General features: G+C 58.8%; 3 protein-coding genes across 7 annotated transcripts; 2 read left to right on the top strand and 1 right to left on the bottom strand.

The window, feature by feature from the left end:
* Nucleotides 1–448: 448 nt before the first annotated feature.
* Nucleotides 449–4,224, top strand: UBE2M (ubiquitin conjugating enzyme E2 M). The gene is made up of 6 exons (XM_017678136.3): nt 449–1,525; nt 2,737–2,831; nt 2,954–2,992; nt 3,111–3,214; nt 3,546–3,609; nt 3,702–4,224. Exons 1-6 carry the CDS (start codon nt 1,417–1,419, stop codon nt 3,840–3,842), a joined length of 552 nt encoding a protein of 183 aa, XP_017533625.1. The 5' UTR covers nt 449–1,416; the 3' UTR covers nt 3,843–4,224.
* A 339-nt stretch (nt 4,225–4,563) lies between these two features.
* CHMP2A (charged multivesicular body protein 2A) lies at nt 4,564–7,665 on the top strand. Of its 4 annotated transcripts, XM_017678132.3 has the most exons (7): nt 4,566–5,011; nt 5,417–5,579; nt 5,765–5,976; nt 6,824–7,003; nt 7,077–7,207; nt 7,294–7,355; nt 7,470–7,665. In XM_017678132.3, the coding sequence occupies exons 2-7, from the start codon at nt 5,459–5,461 to the stop codon at nt 7,595–7,597; spliced, it is 834 nt and encodes a 277-aa protein (XP_017533621.1). In that variant the 5' UTR covers nt 4,566–5,011; nt 5,417–5,458; the 3' UTR covers nt 7,598–7,665. The 4 variants fall into 4 exon arrangements, with proteins under 4 accessions (XP_017533624.1, XP_017533621.1, XP_073081455.1 ...); XM_017678135.3 differs by lacking the exon at nt 5,417–5,579 and having other exon boundaries at nt 4,564–5,011; nt 5,785–5,976; XM_073225354.1 differs by lacking the exon at nt 5,417–5,579 and having other exon boundaries at nt 4,567–5,011; nt 5,757–5,976.
* A 691-nt stretch (nt 7,666–8,356) lies between these two features.
* TRIM28 (tripartite motif containing 28) lies at nt 8,357–14,686 on the bottom strand. 2 transcript variants are annotated; one of them, XM_073225281.1, is made up of 17 exons: nt 14,084–14,686; nt 13,628–13,740; nt 13,266–13,401; nt 11,512–11,647; nt 11,311–11,427; nt 11,111–11,225; nt 10,792–10,938; nt 10,577–10,691; nt 10,370–10,476; nt 10,237–10,273; nt 10,106–10,151; nt 9,782–10,034; nt 9,377–9,696; nt 9,173–9,296; nt 9,003–9,089; nt 8,784–8,921; nt 8,357–8,694 (listed from the first exon to the last, which is right to left on the bottom strand). In XM_073225281.1, exons 1-17 carry the CDS (start codon nt 14,421–14,423, stop codon nt 8,518–8,520), a joined length of 2,508 nt encoding a protein of 835 aa, XP_073081382.1. In that variant the 5' UTR covers nt 14,424–14,686; the 3' UTR covers nt 8,357–8,517. The 2 variants fall into 2 exon arrangements, with proteins under 2 accessions (XP_073081382.1, XP_073081383.1); XM_073225282.1 differs by having other exon boundaries at nt 13,266–13,398; nt 14,084–14,685.
* Nucleotides 14,687–15,065: the final 379 nt, after the last annotated feature.

Below are 15,065 nucleotides of genomic sequence, written 5' to 3' on the forward strand. Positions count from 1 at the left end.
CGATCTGGGCCGCTGCTGACGGCCGAGAGTGAGCGAAGAGCACGCCTGCCCTACCTCAGCCCTGGATCAACTGGACCGCCGGGATAGCTTCTCCCACAGGGCCCCGAAGAGTGACGTCCGTCCCCTCAGTGACCTCAGGGGAGGTGCGGCAGAAGCCGCGCTCGGACGCGGAAGGGCTGAGCTGCAGAACCCGGGACGCCCGCACGTGGCGGGGTCTAGCGGCGCCGCTCACCAATCCGAAGGTTTCTGTGGTGACAGCCTGGTGCAGCAGATCCGCCCCGCGCCACTTCATCAGCACCCGAAGCACGCTGAGTTTTGATTGGAGGGGAAGCTGGCCCCGCCCGCGCTGCGCCGTACAGATGGCGGAAGATAGTAGTGCGTCTCCGCTGAGCGGCCACGCCCCTTGTCCCGTGCCCTAAGTGTCCACCCATGTGAGCTCCAAAGTGTTTTCCACTCTCTGGCACAATACATGTTTTATTTGCCAAATTGCCTCAGCTAGAACATCGGCGAACGGGTTGTTTGGGCTTACGATAGGACACCGAGAGTGCTCGACCCCGTAGCCTAGGGACAACGTTCCTGGCCTCGCCCAGATTCTGGCCCGCCGCGATCACTCTAGCTGTCTGACCTCCGTTTGACCCAACCCCGCCGCGGTCTCCACGGGTGGACTCCGAACGAAATGGCCCGCATCAGCCCCACTAAAGATGGCAGTAGCACCGTCCCCTGCCTGGACCCGCGAGCATTCCCGGAAGTGACCGCGGAACGGCGGGCACGAACGGAAACACCCGAACCCAGCCGAAGAAGCCTGAACCCAAAGCCCCATAGCGGAGCAACGCCGGGCCGCTGCGACCGCGCAGGCGCAAAGCGCAGGCCAAGCGCGAAGAGCCGAAGAGGGCAGGTGGCGAAAATATCCGAAGCGGCGGGGGTGCCCGAGGTCGCTGCGGACCGCCGCCACGAAGCCGCTGCTTGCCGCGCTAGCCGAGCCTCCTCTAGTACACTACCGCAGTCGCCGCCTCCTCCTTCCACCTCGAGACGCACTCCCCTTGCGGAGGGAACGAGTAAACGGGCAAGCGGCCCGGCCCAAGGAGTCTGCGTCCGCAGCCGGGCCTGAGACTACCTGAGCCAGTGAGGGGGAGGCGGGAGCGGTCGGGTAGGGGCGGAGCCAAGCGGGGCCGAGAACAGCCGAGTCGGCCCGAGCGCCGCCGAGCGAGCCCGAGGCGCCGGGCCTGGCCGAAGCCGGACTACGGGAGCCGACGCGGGCCGCGCGGTGGGCGCGGAGCGGCGCGGCGGGCCGGGCGGACGGCAGTAGTAGCGGAGGAGGCCGCGGCGGCGGGTCCGAGTGGCGGAGGCGGCGGGGGGCCGGGCGGCCGGGATCCTGGGCCCCGCGGCGGCGGCGGCGGCGGCGGCGGCGGCGGCAGGATGATCAAGCTGTTCTCGCTGAAGCAGCAGAAGAAGGAGGAGGAGTCGGCGGGCGGCACCAAGGGCAGCAGCAAGAAGGCGTCGGCTGCGCAACTGAGGATCCAGAAGGGTAGGGGGTCGGGAGAATGGGGGTGGGGGTCGGAGGTCAAGGCCTGGGGTAGGGTGATGTGGGAGTCAGGAGTGGGGTAATGCGGTCCCCGGGAGTCAGAGATGTCGGAGATCGGTGGGCCGCGGATGGGGGGTTCGGAGGTCAGAGCCTGGGGGTTGGGGTGATGGTGATCAGGAGTGGGGTAATGCAGCCAGCAGGGGGTGGGTCAGAGATTGGGGGCTGGAAGATGGAGCATTAGACTATTTGGCAAGCCAGGCGTCTGGTATTAGAGACTGGGAATCTGAGGGTCAGGCGGTGGAGGGCAGGTGTACGGGACTGGGGACCAGGGAGACAGGCAGAGGAAATGGGGATTATGGGAGTGGGGTACTAACAATGGTAGTGAGACAAGATTTACTGTATTATATTTGGGCCACTGGGTATGAGAGAGACGGGGTGGAGTAGGTTTTGGGGGCCAGGGATTTGTGGCTCTGGGGATCACATGTCAATTTGGGGTTTGGGGTGACAGGTGGAGGAGGGGGAGATAATGCCAGGGTTTGGAGATAGGGTTGGGCTTAAATTTAGACTATCATGCTGGAGGTGTTAGGAATCTTAGACAAAGTGGCATAGGATAGGAGTCTAGGGACTAACTCTGGGTGTCAGATGGGGACTTGGGTTTAGAATGACAGTAGAAGCAAGAGAAGAGGGATGGTGGAAACAGGGGATTACTGAGGGATGATTGTATGAGGGGCAAGGTACTTCCCTTGGGTGGACAGAGAGGGACCAGCAGTGCCCACTAGAAGTCCAGGTCATGTCTGAAGATGCTAGGGTTTTAGGTAGTCAAAGGCTCTTCGGGGCCACATGGGACTGGGAGCATTTGGGAACGGGGATGCGTGTACCCAGCTATTGGCTGCTTGGGACTTGAGACTGTGGATTCAGAGAAGGTGGGGTTTATTCTAGGTTAAGAGCTAGGGCACAGCCACAGTTGAAGATGCATGTTTGGGGTGTGCTGTGGACCCAAAAGAGCCTGTCAGGAGACTAAGGAGCGGAAAGAGCAGGGAGAGGGCTGGGGATGTGGAACAGTGCCCCAGGGCTCCAGGAGGCTCTCCCGTAGGGGCTCTGTTGGCATCTGCTCTGAGTACACCCTACTCCTTTCTCTCTCTCTCTCTCTTTCTCTCTCTCCCCCACCACCACCTCCTCCTTTTCCTTTGTTCTTCTCTGCTATGCAAACCCAGACATAAACGAGCTAAACCTGCCCAAGACGTGTGACATCAGCTTCTCAGATCCAGACGATCTCCTCAACTTCAAGCTGGTTATCTGTCCTGATGAGGTGAGGGCACACTCAGCTGGACTCTAAAGCACGGATCCAGCACCTTGAATTGGGAGACCTGGTTCACCTCCCAGGCCCTGCAGGATCTGGCCATAACACCTTCCTCTTCTCTCCCCTCACAGGGCTTCTACAAGAGTGGGAAGTTTGTATTCAGTTTTAAGGTGAGTCCCAGGTAGATAGGGGTGTCTCCTAGGCTGAGGAGGCAACAGTTGAGGCCCCAGCCAGGCACTGCCATGGCACCTATCCCTATCCACCTTCCCTCTCTTTTGCTGGAGCCAGGTGGGCCAGGGTTACCCGCATGACCCCCCCAAGGTGAAGTGTGAGACGATGGTCTATCACCCCAACATTGACCTCGAGGGCAACGTCTGCCTCAACATCCTCAGGTGAGGGCTCTGGCCCTCCACTGCTTTCTCCAGCCCTGCCTGCAAACCCCTACCCCCCACCCCTCATGGCTTTGCACTACACCAATCTCCGTCCCTTTTCTCCCACAGTGGTCTATGTTCCTTGTCTTTTCATCTCCACATTTTCTTCCTCATGGCTTGACCTTGGCTTTCTCCCTGGCCTATCCTGCCCATGCCACCCACCATCCCACTCCACCCCTAGCCTCTCACATCTGCACAGTCCTGTGCCCTGGGCCTGACCTGTCCAGTCCCTGCAGGGCCTGTGATGGCTACCCACTCAGTAGCCCCTGACCATGATACTTTCTGCCCACAGAGAGGACTGGAAGCCAGTCCTTACGATAAACTCCATAATTTATGGCCTGCAGTATCTCTTCTTGGTGAGTAGGGGTGGGTAGGTAGGTGGGTGGTACCATGGGATGTTGGCCTTCTGCCCTTTGGGCCTGTTAATCCCCACTCATACCGGCCACAGGAGCCCAACCCTGAAGACCCACTCAACAAGGAAGCTGCCGAGGTCCTTCAGAACAACCGGCGGCTGTTTGAGCAGAATGTGCAGCGCTCCATGCGGGGTGGCTATATCGGCTCCACCTACTTCGAGCGCTGCCTGAAATAGGGTTGGCGTGCACCCGCCCCCTGCCAGGGCCACCAGCCCTGGCATCCCCTGCAAATATTTATTGGGGGCTACAGGTGGGGGTCATGGGGTGGCTGGTGGGGGAATCCCATACCCTGGCCTTGCCTCCCCTCCCTGCCACCCGCTCCTACTTATTTTTCTTTTTAACCACCATGTGATTAAGGTCGGCACTGCCTCCCCCGACCCACTCAGCTATGGGAAATGAATTGGCTTGTCTAGCCCCCCACCCCCGCTGGGTGCTATCCAGTCCCCCACTCTGGGCTCTGGGGTGGGTGGCCAAGAGGACTGGGTGGCCATGGACCCGGCACCCCACTCCTCCACCACTGGAGGTCCCACCAGGCTATTAAAGGGGAATGTTACTGCATGGCCTCTGCCTCTTCCTTCTGTGGGGTGGGAGGGGCAGATGATGTCCACCAGGGCTCCTGCAGCAACACTGGTGGGAGGTGTGTGGTCACAGGTGGCTTTGGGGCACCCCCTCAGCAGGCTGCACAGTGCTTAAGGCAGCACTGGGTATAGTGGGCGGACCATGCCCCAAGCCTCGGGCTTGGGATGAATCTCACTCTTGACCAAGGAGAGGCAGGATGTCGTAACTACTGACTTCCTGCCTGACATACCAGCATAGGGGAGAGTCTGCACCATCTCCAGCTCTGCCCCATTCTGCCTTGGGTAAGCCAGCGGAGGAGAACCCTCCTGCTTAATGCTGAGATCCAGAAACGTAAGGGAGAAGTCAGGGTTCCTAGGATGAGCTGGGCCCTCTAGTGGTTGACGTGGGGCTTCCGGCGTGGCACGACAAAAAGCGCTTAAAGGCGCACCAATCCCCCTGGGAATAAGACCCAGGACGTAGCTCGGCTTGGTTCCTCCGGAGGGCTTCAAACCTACGGGACACTCTTAGACCTGCCCCAGAGAAACTGAAGCTGGTGCGTGCGCACGCTCCCGGGAACCGGCCGGTGAACGAAAGCATGCGCACGCGCGGTCTTGTCGCCTCCCAGCATTCCGGGTGCTGGCGGGACGTGTGACGTCAGGCCGTTTAATCCGGAAACGGCGTCGGCAGAGGAGACAGAACCGAGGGGCTGTCTGTTGGTGGGCGCTCTCGGGATCCGAGCAAGAGGAGCGTGACCCGGAAGCGGAAGCGGGTCACCGTCCGAGCTCCGGTGAGTGGCCCCTGCCAAGCTGTGGGTCCTGGGTGGGCCCTGGGCTGGCTCTGGGCGGTAGCATACTTAGGCCTCTTCGCACGGGTATCGAGTGCCTCGCCCTTCCCTGAGACCCTGGCCTCATCATCGGGGTCTCCTACGCCGCCTTGCCCTCGGTGCGCAGGGGTCCCCGACGACCCCAAACCTGTGTTGGGTCTACACTGCTCCCCAGTGCCCATCATGCCCTCTTTGGTGTACAGTGTCGCACCCTTCTCCCCCACCACCCCACAAAGTCGTATTCTCCGACCCCAGGTTTCCTCAGCATTACGGGTCTTCCCAATCCGGATGCCATTCATACTCAGGGCCCCAGTTCCCATTCTGTTTTTGGCACTCAGGGCCTCCAGCTATCCTTCCCTCCCCTGCCAGGGGCCCCTGCAACTGCCCTGCCCTTGGCGGCCAGGATCCCAAATGCCCCAGTGCACCTACACACGTACGTCCACGGCGAAGACTCCAGGGCCTCACCCCCTACTGGGTTCTGGAGAGGGAGGCTGCAGCCTTGAACAGGCACTAGGAAGGAAGAGGAGCCAGGGTGAATACCTTGTAGATGACTCTAAGATTTTGCTGTCTCCACTTGTGTCCTCGGGATTACCCCAGTGTTGCAGGCTGCGCTCTTGCCTTCCATTCACTCCCCTTTCCATTTTGCTGGTCCCCTGCTACCTTACCCATCTGTACACACAATGACCCCAGCTCTTGCCCTCTTTCTGAGCCCCACAGTTGATTCACACTTGCCCCAGGCCCACTGGCAGGCTCCTGCCGCCATGGACCTGTTGTTTGGGCGCCGTAAGACACCAGAGGAGCTGCTGCGGCAGAACCAGCGGGCCCTGAACCGTGCCATGCGAGAGCTGGACCGTGAGCGACAGAAGCTGGAGACCCAGGAGAAGAAAATTATTGCAGACATCAAGAAGATGGCCAAGCAGGGCCAGATGGTGAGCTCTGCTGGGTGTGGGCTGGGACGCAGATCTAGATGTTGCTTGGTCAGGCACCTCTGTGCAGCAAATGGGACAAACAGGACACTGACAAATAGGTGCTTCGAGGAAAATGGATTAAAGGGTAAGCAGAGCTTCCCTAGTTTGGGGGTTCAAAAAGGCTACCTCCAAGGAGTTGGTATCAGAGCCAACCCTTGAGTAATAAAGAGAAAGAACTTGTGAAGATCGAGGTAGCAAATGTGTCAAGCAGACAGAACATCAAAGGTTAGATAAGGGAGGGTGATAGGTGAGCTCAGAGTGATGTGGGCCAGACCACTCAGAATCATGGGCCCACAGTGGGAGCTGAGTCAGAAGGTTTACTGCAGGAGAGACCTGACCTGGGATACAGTTTGACCTGGGGGCCAGCAAGAAAAGAGGTGGATGCAGCCTGAGCCTGTAGGGAGCCAAGACTATGTATGACAGATGACAGTTTTGACCTCAACAGCTGAATTGAGGTGGTCCTATTTCCTAGGATGAGCAAAGGTAAGGAAGAGGTTTGGAAAGGAAATCAGAACTGGGCTTGGATAGGTTTGACTTAGAATAAAGAACTTGAGGTGAGGGCCTCTGTCAGGTAGCAGAGGCAGATTCTTTAGGCCGACTGGAAGTTCAGGAATGGGTGTTAAAAGTCAAGGGAGTGGCTCTAGACAGTGGAAGGAAAAGGACCCCTAAGAAGTAAGCCTGGCTTCCAGCATTTATGGGCCAGAGGAACCTGTGGATTCGTGACCAGTAGTCACGAGGGCAACGTTTAGGAGGGTGGGATGGAACAGTGACCATGGCCCACTCCCTGCCACTTTTCTCCACCCCTCAGGATGCCGTGCGCATCATGGCAAAGGACCTGGTGCGCACAAGGAGGTACGTGCGCAAGTTTGTGTTGATGCGGGCCAACATCCAGGCTGTGTCCCTCAAGATCCAGACACTCAAGTCTAACAACTCAATGGCGCAAGCTATGAAGGGCGTCACCAAGGCCATGGGCACCATGAACAGACAGGTGTGCCTCTCCCAATCCCTCTCCCTAACCCTACTAACCTCAGGGACCAGACTCACCCTCCCCCCACTTCCAGCTGAAGTTGCCCCAGATCCAGAAGATCATGATGGAGTTTGAGCGCCAGGCTGAGATCATGGACATGAAGGAGGAGATGATGAACGATGCTATTGATGATGCCATGGGTGATGAGGATGATGAAGAGGAGAGGTTCGAGGACACCAGGATGGAGGGTGGGGATGCATGCCTGGCCCTCACACGTGCCCAGCCCTGAGAGTTCCTTTTCTCTTCCCTAGTGATGCTGTTGTGTCTCAGGTCCTAGATGAGCTGGGATTGAGCCTGACAGATGAGCTGTCAAGTGAGTGCTCTAATTTTGGACGCTATCCAACCTAATGGCCCAGACACAAGCCCAACCCTCTACCAGTATTACTCATTTCCACAGGGGTTGTTCTAACACCCCCCTTTTCTGCAGACCTTCCCTCCACCGGAGGCTCACTCAGTGTGGCTGCTGGTGGGAAGAAAGCGGAAGCTGCAGCCTCTGCCCTGGTCGATGCTGATGCAGACCTGGAGGAGCGGCTCAAGAACCTGCGGAGGGACTGAGCACCCCATGGGCCAGTGATGCCCGGCATTTTCACTGTACTTTCTGTAATAAAAGAGACTGAACACTAGCTCCTGGGCCTGTGTGAAAGGCCTGATGTGGGGGATACCCTGGGGTTTAGCAAATAGGCAGTTGGCCTGGGTGGCAAGAAAACAAGTGCCAAATTAGTTGGGGTGTGGGATAGGGGAGGCTGGATTTTCTTGGGTGGACAGGCCAAGCTCACCTGGTGTGTTTGGGGTTTAAGAGCTTAAAACCAGCTGTGGGCTGTCCTCTAGTAACCCTCCCAGGCCTCCAATGCCTGGGCCTCAACACTGTAACCCAAAAGATGGTAGACTGCCAAGATACCCTGGTAGGATCCCCAGGGTCCAGGCCCATATGCTGAACTCAACTAGATCTAGTGGGAGCCTCAGCCAAACCAACTCAGTGTGAGGCCTATCTAGTTATGGAAAATGGTTAACTCAGGTCCAGAAAGCACTTGAGAAGAGTGGCCACGATGCAGCACATACCTGAGGCCTCATCCCATCTGCCCACCCACAGGACATCCAATAGAACAGTAAGCGCACCATGTGACCCTTCCACCCACCCAAAGCACTCCCCTCACCAGGGAAGACCCAGGAGGGACCTTCTGCACTTCCCAGGTGCCCAGACAACTGGGGACAAGTGCCCCCACCCCTACACAACCCAACCAGGGCCTGGTAAGGGAATGATGCAGGCAGAGACCAGGCCCCAAGACCACTGCCCCCACCAACCAAAGCCTGAAGAACTGATGAAGTTTTTATTAAATCCACAGAAGTAAAAACCATATTGTGAGGGGATGGGGGATGGGGCCACCAAGGAGTGGGAGCCAAGCCACCAGAGGGAGAAGGCAGGGGAGGGTGACAGGACAGAGCCAAGGTGGGTTGGCCCAGGGTGGGGCCCAGCCTCAGGGGCCATCACCAGAGCCACTGGACAGCTCCTGGGCACTTGGGCCTGCACCAGGCAAGCTCAGCGGTGGGGGTTCCACCAGCACAGCAGAGAACTTGGTATCACCAAAGGCTTCATTCATGCGAGTCTCAAAGAAGCGCTGCAGGCCGATGATGGACTGTACATCTGCCTTGTCCTGCACCGAGCAGATGGCAGTGGGTGGCTCCCAGTTCTCCATCCCACCTGCCTGCCCCATGCCCCCGAGCCACACTCTCCACAGCTCACCTCTGTCAGCTTGTTGAACTGCTTGAACATGCGTCCCACATCCTGGGCAAACTCCTGGGGGGAGCTGTAAGGAGGTGACAACTTCTCCTGGAGGCGGGCACGGATCAGGGTCAGGTCCAGGGTGCCACCAGGCTGATCCTGTAGGCAGAGACCACACCCTGAAGGTGAGGCCAGGCAGCCCCTCCAACCCCTCCCGACACCTCAAGTCCCAAGACTCACCAAGGAGAAGGTGGAGTCAGTAGCTAGCTGGTGCAGGGGCCGGCAGGGCTCGTGACAAAACAGGGCCAGCAAGACACGCTCACACTTCTAGGGACATTACAGGGGGCATCAAACACAGCCGGGGGGAACGCCATTGCGCAACCCCTAAAGGAGCAGGTCCCTGCCCTCACCTGTTGGTTAGCTGGTGAGAGTTTAGCCACCACACCAGTGCTGTTGCCACCATCCAGGCTCAGGCTGCCATCTTCCTCCTTCAAGTCAGGTAGCACATGGCAGAGCGAACAACTCCACTCCTCCCTGGAGAGAAGAGAGAATGAGGTGCTGCACCAGGACAGAAGGCAACCCTCCACAATGCAGACCCCACACGAGCCTCGCACCCTGGCACATCCTGCAGGGCAGGCAGGTGGCAGTCCAGGTGGAAGCAGAACTCGCACTGGTTGCACATGACCAGGTCGCCTGGCTTCTGGCAGACACGGCAGATGGTGGCACTGTCATCCAGGGCACCTGGGCCACCAGCTGGGGCTGAGGTACCCTCTGGAGCCACCACTTCTAGGCCTGAGCTGGTGCTGCCGCTGGGTGAGGCCATGCGGGGGCCCTCAGCACTGGGGCCCTCTGCCAGGGCCATCAGCACAGGCTTAGTCTCAGGACCCTCTGCGGCAGCAGGTGGGGCTCCAATGGCAGCCTCTGTCTCTTCCTCCTGCAAGGTGGAGGGTGTTCAACAATGTGCAGGCCTGGGCAGCGGTCATCCATCTCCCAGCAAAGGTGACTTGGGGTAGGCTCACCTTGACGATGGCCATGCCGGGAAGGGGCGGGGCACCAGGGGCCACGGGGGGTGCAGTCCCAGGCTGCCCAGCAGCAGCAGCTGCCGCACCACGCTCAATGACGATGAGGTTGTAATCCTCGGTGGTGCTGCCTGGGAAGACCTTGAAAACTGGTGGTTGGCTGTCTGCTGTAAGGTCCAGATCCAAGCGCTCAAGGCTTACCCGTGGTACCTTGCGCATGAGGCCACTCACTTCACCTTCACCTGAGCGGGACCTGAGGGTGCAGGTTGACATTAACAACCATTCCTGTGCCCACCTACTCCACCTACGGACCCCCACACTCACCGCTTCACACCTGACACATGAGGCTCCACAATGGAATAAAGGTCATCTGCTCAAAAGACAGACAAGGAAGAGAAGGTTGGAATGAAAGTAGGGCACTGGAGCTCTCCCACCTAGCAAGCAGACCCACTCACCTGACCCAAAGCCATAGCCTTCCTGCACATCCATGGGCTGTGGACAAAGGAGGTGGTCATCGGTGGGCAAGAGTCCCAAGGTACCCTGAACCTCTCCACACCACAGGGTCATTTCCCTCCCACCCCCACTCACCTGGCTGCTGCCAGGGCCCTGCTTGCTCAAGGGCCCTGGGGCCCGCGGAGGGGCCATGGGTGTAGGACCTGTCGAGTTGGTGCCAGGACGCTCTGCCACGATCTTGCCTGCAAGAAGGAAGTAAAATAAGCTTAAGGAACAGTACCACAGTAGTGGAACAGTACAACAGGTTGGAAAAAAAAAAAAAAAAAAAAAAAGAGGACCCACCAAAGGCCTCTGCACTCTTGGTCCAAGCATTGAGATCCCACTGGAACTTCATCTCACCATGTGGCTCCACAGGGTCCACTATCATCTTAAGGGCCCGGTGCAGCTGGAAATAGATCTGGGGCAGGTGGTGCATCAGCATATGCAGTGAGTAAAGCTCCAGGGTGCTGGAGGGCACCTACCTGGAACCCACTACCCAGGTGCCCACCAGCACACACCAGCTTCTTGGAGAGCAGCAAAGCTGTGTTATTGTCACTCTCCAGGGCCCATGAGGCAAAGCGCAGGATGTGTTCCTGGTGCTTCTGGATCTTAGTCATGGTCCAGTGCTGTCGCTCCAGGCGCTCCTGCTGCCCCTCAGTCACCTTCTATAGGTGGAGAAGGAAATTCAGCTGAGAAAAGGGAATAAGAGGACCCCATCCCATGTAAGGATGGCAAAGAAAGCCAGTAAAAGGTGGTCACCAGGATCCTTCCACCACAGATGGGGCCAGTGGCCAGCAAATGGGGCCCAGAGACCCTCCCTCCCACATAGAAATGTACCTGGGCATCGTTGACCAGCACACGGCCCCGCTTGTTCAGTTCCTTCATGATCTGCAAGATGGCCATCTTAACATCCACCTGCACACGCTTCTGTACATCAGATACTTGACGGATCCTGGGAGCAAGGTGGGCCAGGTTAGGCTCGGTCAGGAAGATGTTAGCCAAGACACCCCCCACAACAACCAAGCATCTGTACTTACGAGCTGCGAACCTCCTTGGTGTTCTTCTGCAAAGTTGCATGTTTATCCCCAAGGCGTTTCACCAGTGAAGCCAACAGCTTGCGCTGGTTCCTCACTGCATCCTCCAGGAACTGGTATCTGAGGGCAGACAGTGGTGGGTCTAGGCACTAGGCACAGGACGGGGAGCACCCACCCACCTACCTACCCTGCCTTAGGACTCACTGGTGGTCCTTGTGGGCATTGAGCTGGCAGTCCCGGCAAGTGAGGGTGTCACAGCTCTCACAGAACAGCACGAGGGGCTCGTGCTTGTGCACGTTGCAGTACACTGTTCGCTCACCATCCCTTGACTTGGCAGGCCCTGGGAGACAGGACCATGAGGCTGGAGCGCATCCTCAGCCACCTCCAACTCAGGGAGCGGACAGAGCTTGGGGCCTCACTTCCTGCCTGTCCTACAACCCTGGGCTGTCTGTTGGGAAAACCCAGAGGACCCAGTGGCAGCGGCCAAGGAAAAGCATAAACCTGCAAGCGCAGATCCTTGCTCCCCAAACCCCCATACCTAACCAAGAGATGCCCCCCTCCTTTCAGTTTCTGGCAGTGACAACAAAGTGTAAGGATGATGGCATCTGGCAGGAAAGACCTCCCCCCTGCTACTCCCCTCTACTGGCACCTTCTCCAGGTGGACACTCAAGAGAGCTACTCCACCTCTGAACCCCTCCCATAGATTCCCTTTCTCCTCCACTCACAGCAGGTTCTGTCCAGCAGGGGAGGGGATTCTGGCTACTGTGTCATCCCAGCACGCAGAATATTTGCTTTCTGTCACAGACAGAAAGCAAATCAGGGCCTAGAGACACCATTCAGGCACAGTTTCCTCAGAAGCCAGGCCTGGAGACCTCTCTCTTCTCTGGTAAGAGAAGGCCACAGACCTCTTACAACCCACAGGCCCAAAGGAGCCCCTGAGAAGCCTTCTCAGACTAAGAGAAATGAGATGTCAGACTAGAACCCTTGGAAAGGTGTCAAGCCCCCTCTCTGGGTGGAGGGTCCTGCTGCTCAGAGCCATACCACCCAAAGACCAACACATCACACTGACATCCCCCCTAACCTGTCACCAGTAAAAAGCTGCTAGTGAACATCCATTCCACCTTCCTCCCCAATCCTGTCCTAGCTACACCAACCCAGCCTAAAACCTATGACACAGAGAGATCTGCCAGACCCTGCCTCCTCCAATATTGCTCCCTACTCACTTTGACCTCTGCCTGCAACCCAGGACACCTACAGACTTCTGCCCTTCCCTTCAGGCTCCTCATGCACCACAACCACCACTTCATACTCATCCTCCAGCCAATACAGTCCTCCAGGATGGAAGAGACAGTGTTAACTATTAAAAGGCACTCGTACGAAGTTCAGGACCAAAGACCTGGTAAGACTCATATGGCCCCCAAGCCTCCTTCCATACCAGTGCCAGCACATTCACAGAAAAACCTGACAGTATCTTCCTGTGCTTCCATAAGACACCTACAACAGAAAATTAGAACACTTCCAAGAGTGTCAGTGATGGTGTAAAGGCCTTCAAAGCTTATAAAAACACTGTGGCCTCATAAGCCCCTAAGACCTTTAAGCCCAGTGATACGGAACTCCAAGTCCTGAAAGCACTTCACACCCTTCCCCAGACTCTTTTCCCCATCTGCACATACCAGTCCCTCCACCACTCCCTGCTGGGAGCTTCCCTGGTAACTTCCTTGAACCCTCTGTACACCTCCTTGTGGCACACTGAGATCCTCTGTGCACTCCCCCCACCTAAACCTGCAAGAGACAGTACACCACAGTCCCAGCCTCCCAGTTTTTGAGTTCCCCTCTAGCCCTTCACGTAGCATCCCTTAAAGCAGCTCCCTGAGACCCATCCACCAGCTACAAGCTTCGTAAGCACATGACAGCTCATGTGGGAGGGCACCCTACGCCAACCTCTCCACCTTGCATACCAGTGGAGCGCACAGTGTGGTCCTTGGTGTACTTCACTCGCTGGTGTGCCTCCACACAAGTCTCACACAGCGGCTCAGAACACTCCACACAGTAGCTGGTGGCTGGGGCATTATCCTCACAGCTAGTGCAGCACTGCTGGACAAAGAGAGAGTCAGACATGACAGAACAACCAGACTGGTCTGCATATGCAACCCAAGAAACAACAACATGAGCTGAAGCAGTGCTTTTACCTAGCTTCAACAGCATACCCTGAACCTTCTAGTACAGGGAAAATAAAGCTTGGAGTTGGGACCATGTTTCCGAGCTGGTGCCCCCTCCCCGTGGCCCAAGACCTCCTAGGTGTTGCTGGGGCAGGACATACCTGATTTGCATCCTGGGAGTCGGTGGCAGCCTTACTGCCACTGTCACGCATGAAGTAATTCTCCACAATGTCTTTGGAGAAGCACTGCTGCTTGCACACAGGACAGTCCACCACTGCCAAGAGCATAAGAAACCACTGCACATTCACATCCAGGCTGTATTCCCATCCCCCAGGCGGCCCAAACATTCAACCTACGCCAGGCCAAAACCCTCCCCACAAAGAGCAAAAACCACACTCCTCTTTCATAGTTGGAACAGACGCTCCAAATTACCGCTTGGTCCAAACACCATCGCCCGCACCCAATCCCAGGCACCGTCCGGTTCCCATCCTCCCTTGTCCAGGCGACCCCCTACCATCGCCACACCGCGAACGTACCCCCCCCCATTCCCGAGCCGAGTCGGAAGCAAACGCTGCGGGATGTGGGGGAGGGGTCGCCCCAGGCCTCACCATACTCACCGGCACCGTCACCCGCAGTACCGCCATCCCCCGAGCTGTTGGCGGAGGCGGGCGCCGCGGGCCCGAGGCAAGCGCTGCAGGCCGAGTGCAGGCAAGGTAGCAAGCGCGGCTCTCTCTCGGGCCGCAGACGCTCCCGGCACACGCCGCAGTGCTCCAGCAACTCCAACGCCTCGCCGCCACCCCCAGCGGGCGACGACGCCGAAGCAGTGGCCGAAGCCGAGGCCGCGGCAGAAGAGGCGGCAGCGCGCTTTTCGCTGCCCGCCGAGCCCTCGCCCGGGCCCGGGCTGCCCGAGGCGGCCGCCGCCGCCGCCGCCGAGGCCGCCGCCGCCGAGGCCGCCATTCACACGCCGCCGGGGGCGCCCAGGGGAGAGGAGGGATGCGGGACCCACCGCGCAGGCGCACAAGCGCTCACCGCCAACGGTTGGGCCGCCGCTGCCGCGAGGCCGAACGCCGCCAAGAGCCGCCTGGGCCGCCGCCCGCTGCGCGCGGGACGCTGCTGAGGCCCGGCCGCCTGCTGCCTACTCGCCTCCCGCCGCCGACGCCCGCGCTTTCTCCTCAGCGCCCACGGAGACCCGCGTATCGCGCCACGAACACAACTGCTCACCCGCGCGCCCGCTCGCAGAAAGAGTCGCGGCCGGGGGGCGGGACAGAAATAACTGGCGCCGACGCCGAGGCGCACGCGCGTTGCGTTCCTCGCGCCCAGGGGCGGGGCCAGGGCCCGCCGCCGCCGCGGGCGAGGCCTCGAGTACGCAAGCGCCTGAGCCGACTCTCCCTACCTCCGCCTCTGCCACTTCGGCGCCGTCCGTGAGGCTGGGAGGTGCATCTGTGGCGTCATCGCCGCAACCCAGTCCGCGGGCTGGGCGTGCACACCTTTCCTAGAGCTTCCCCGCCAGCCCCGTGGCCGGACTGCTGTGCTGTGCACGCGAATTGGGAGTCCGGTCCTCCACCTCAATCCCGTCCCATGGGCCGCTCCGGAGAGGTC

Source organism: Manis javanica, chromosome 17, assembly GCF_040802235.1.
Source record: "Manis javanica isolate MJ-LG chromosome 17, MJ_LKY, whole genome shotgun sequence".
Lineage (NCBI taxonomy): Eukaryota > Metazoa > Chordata > Mammalia > Pholidota > Manidae > Manis > Manis javanica.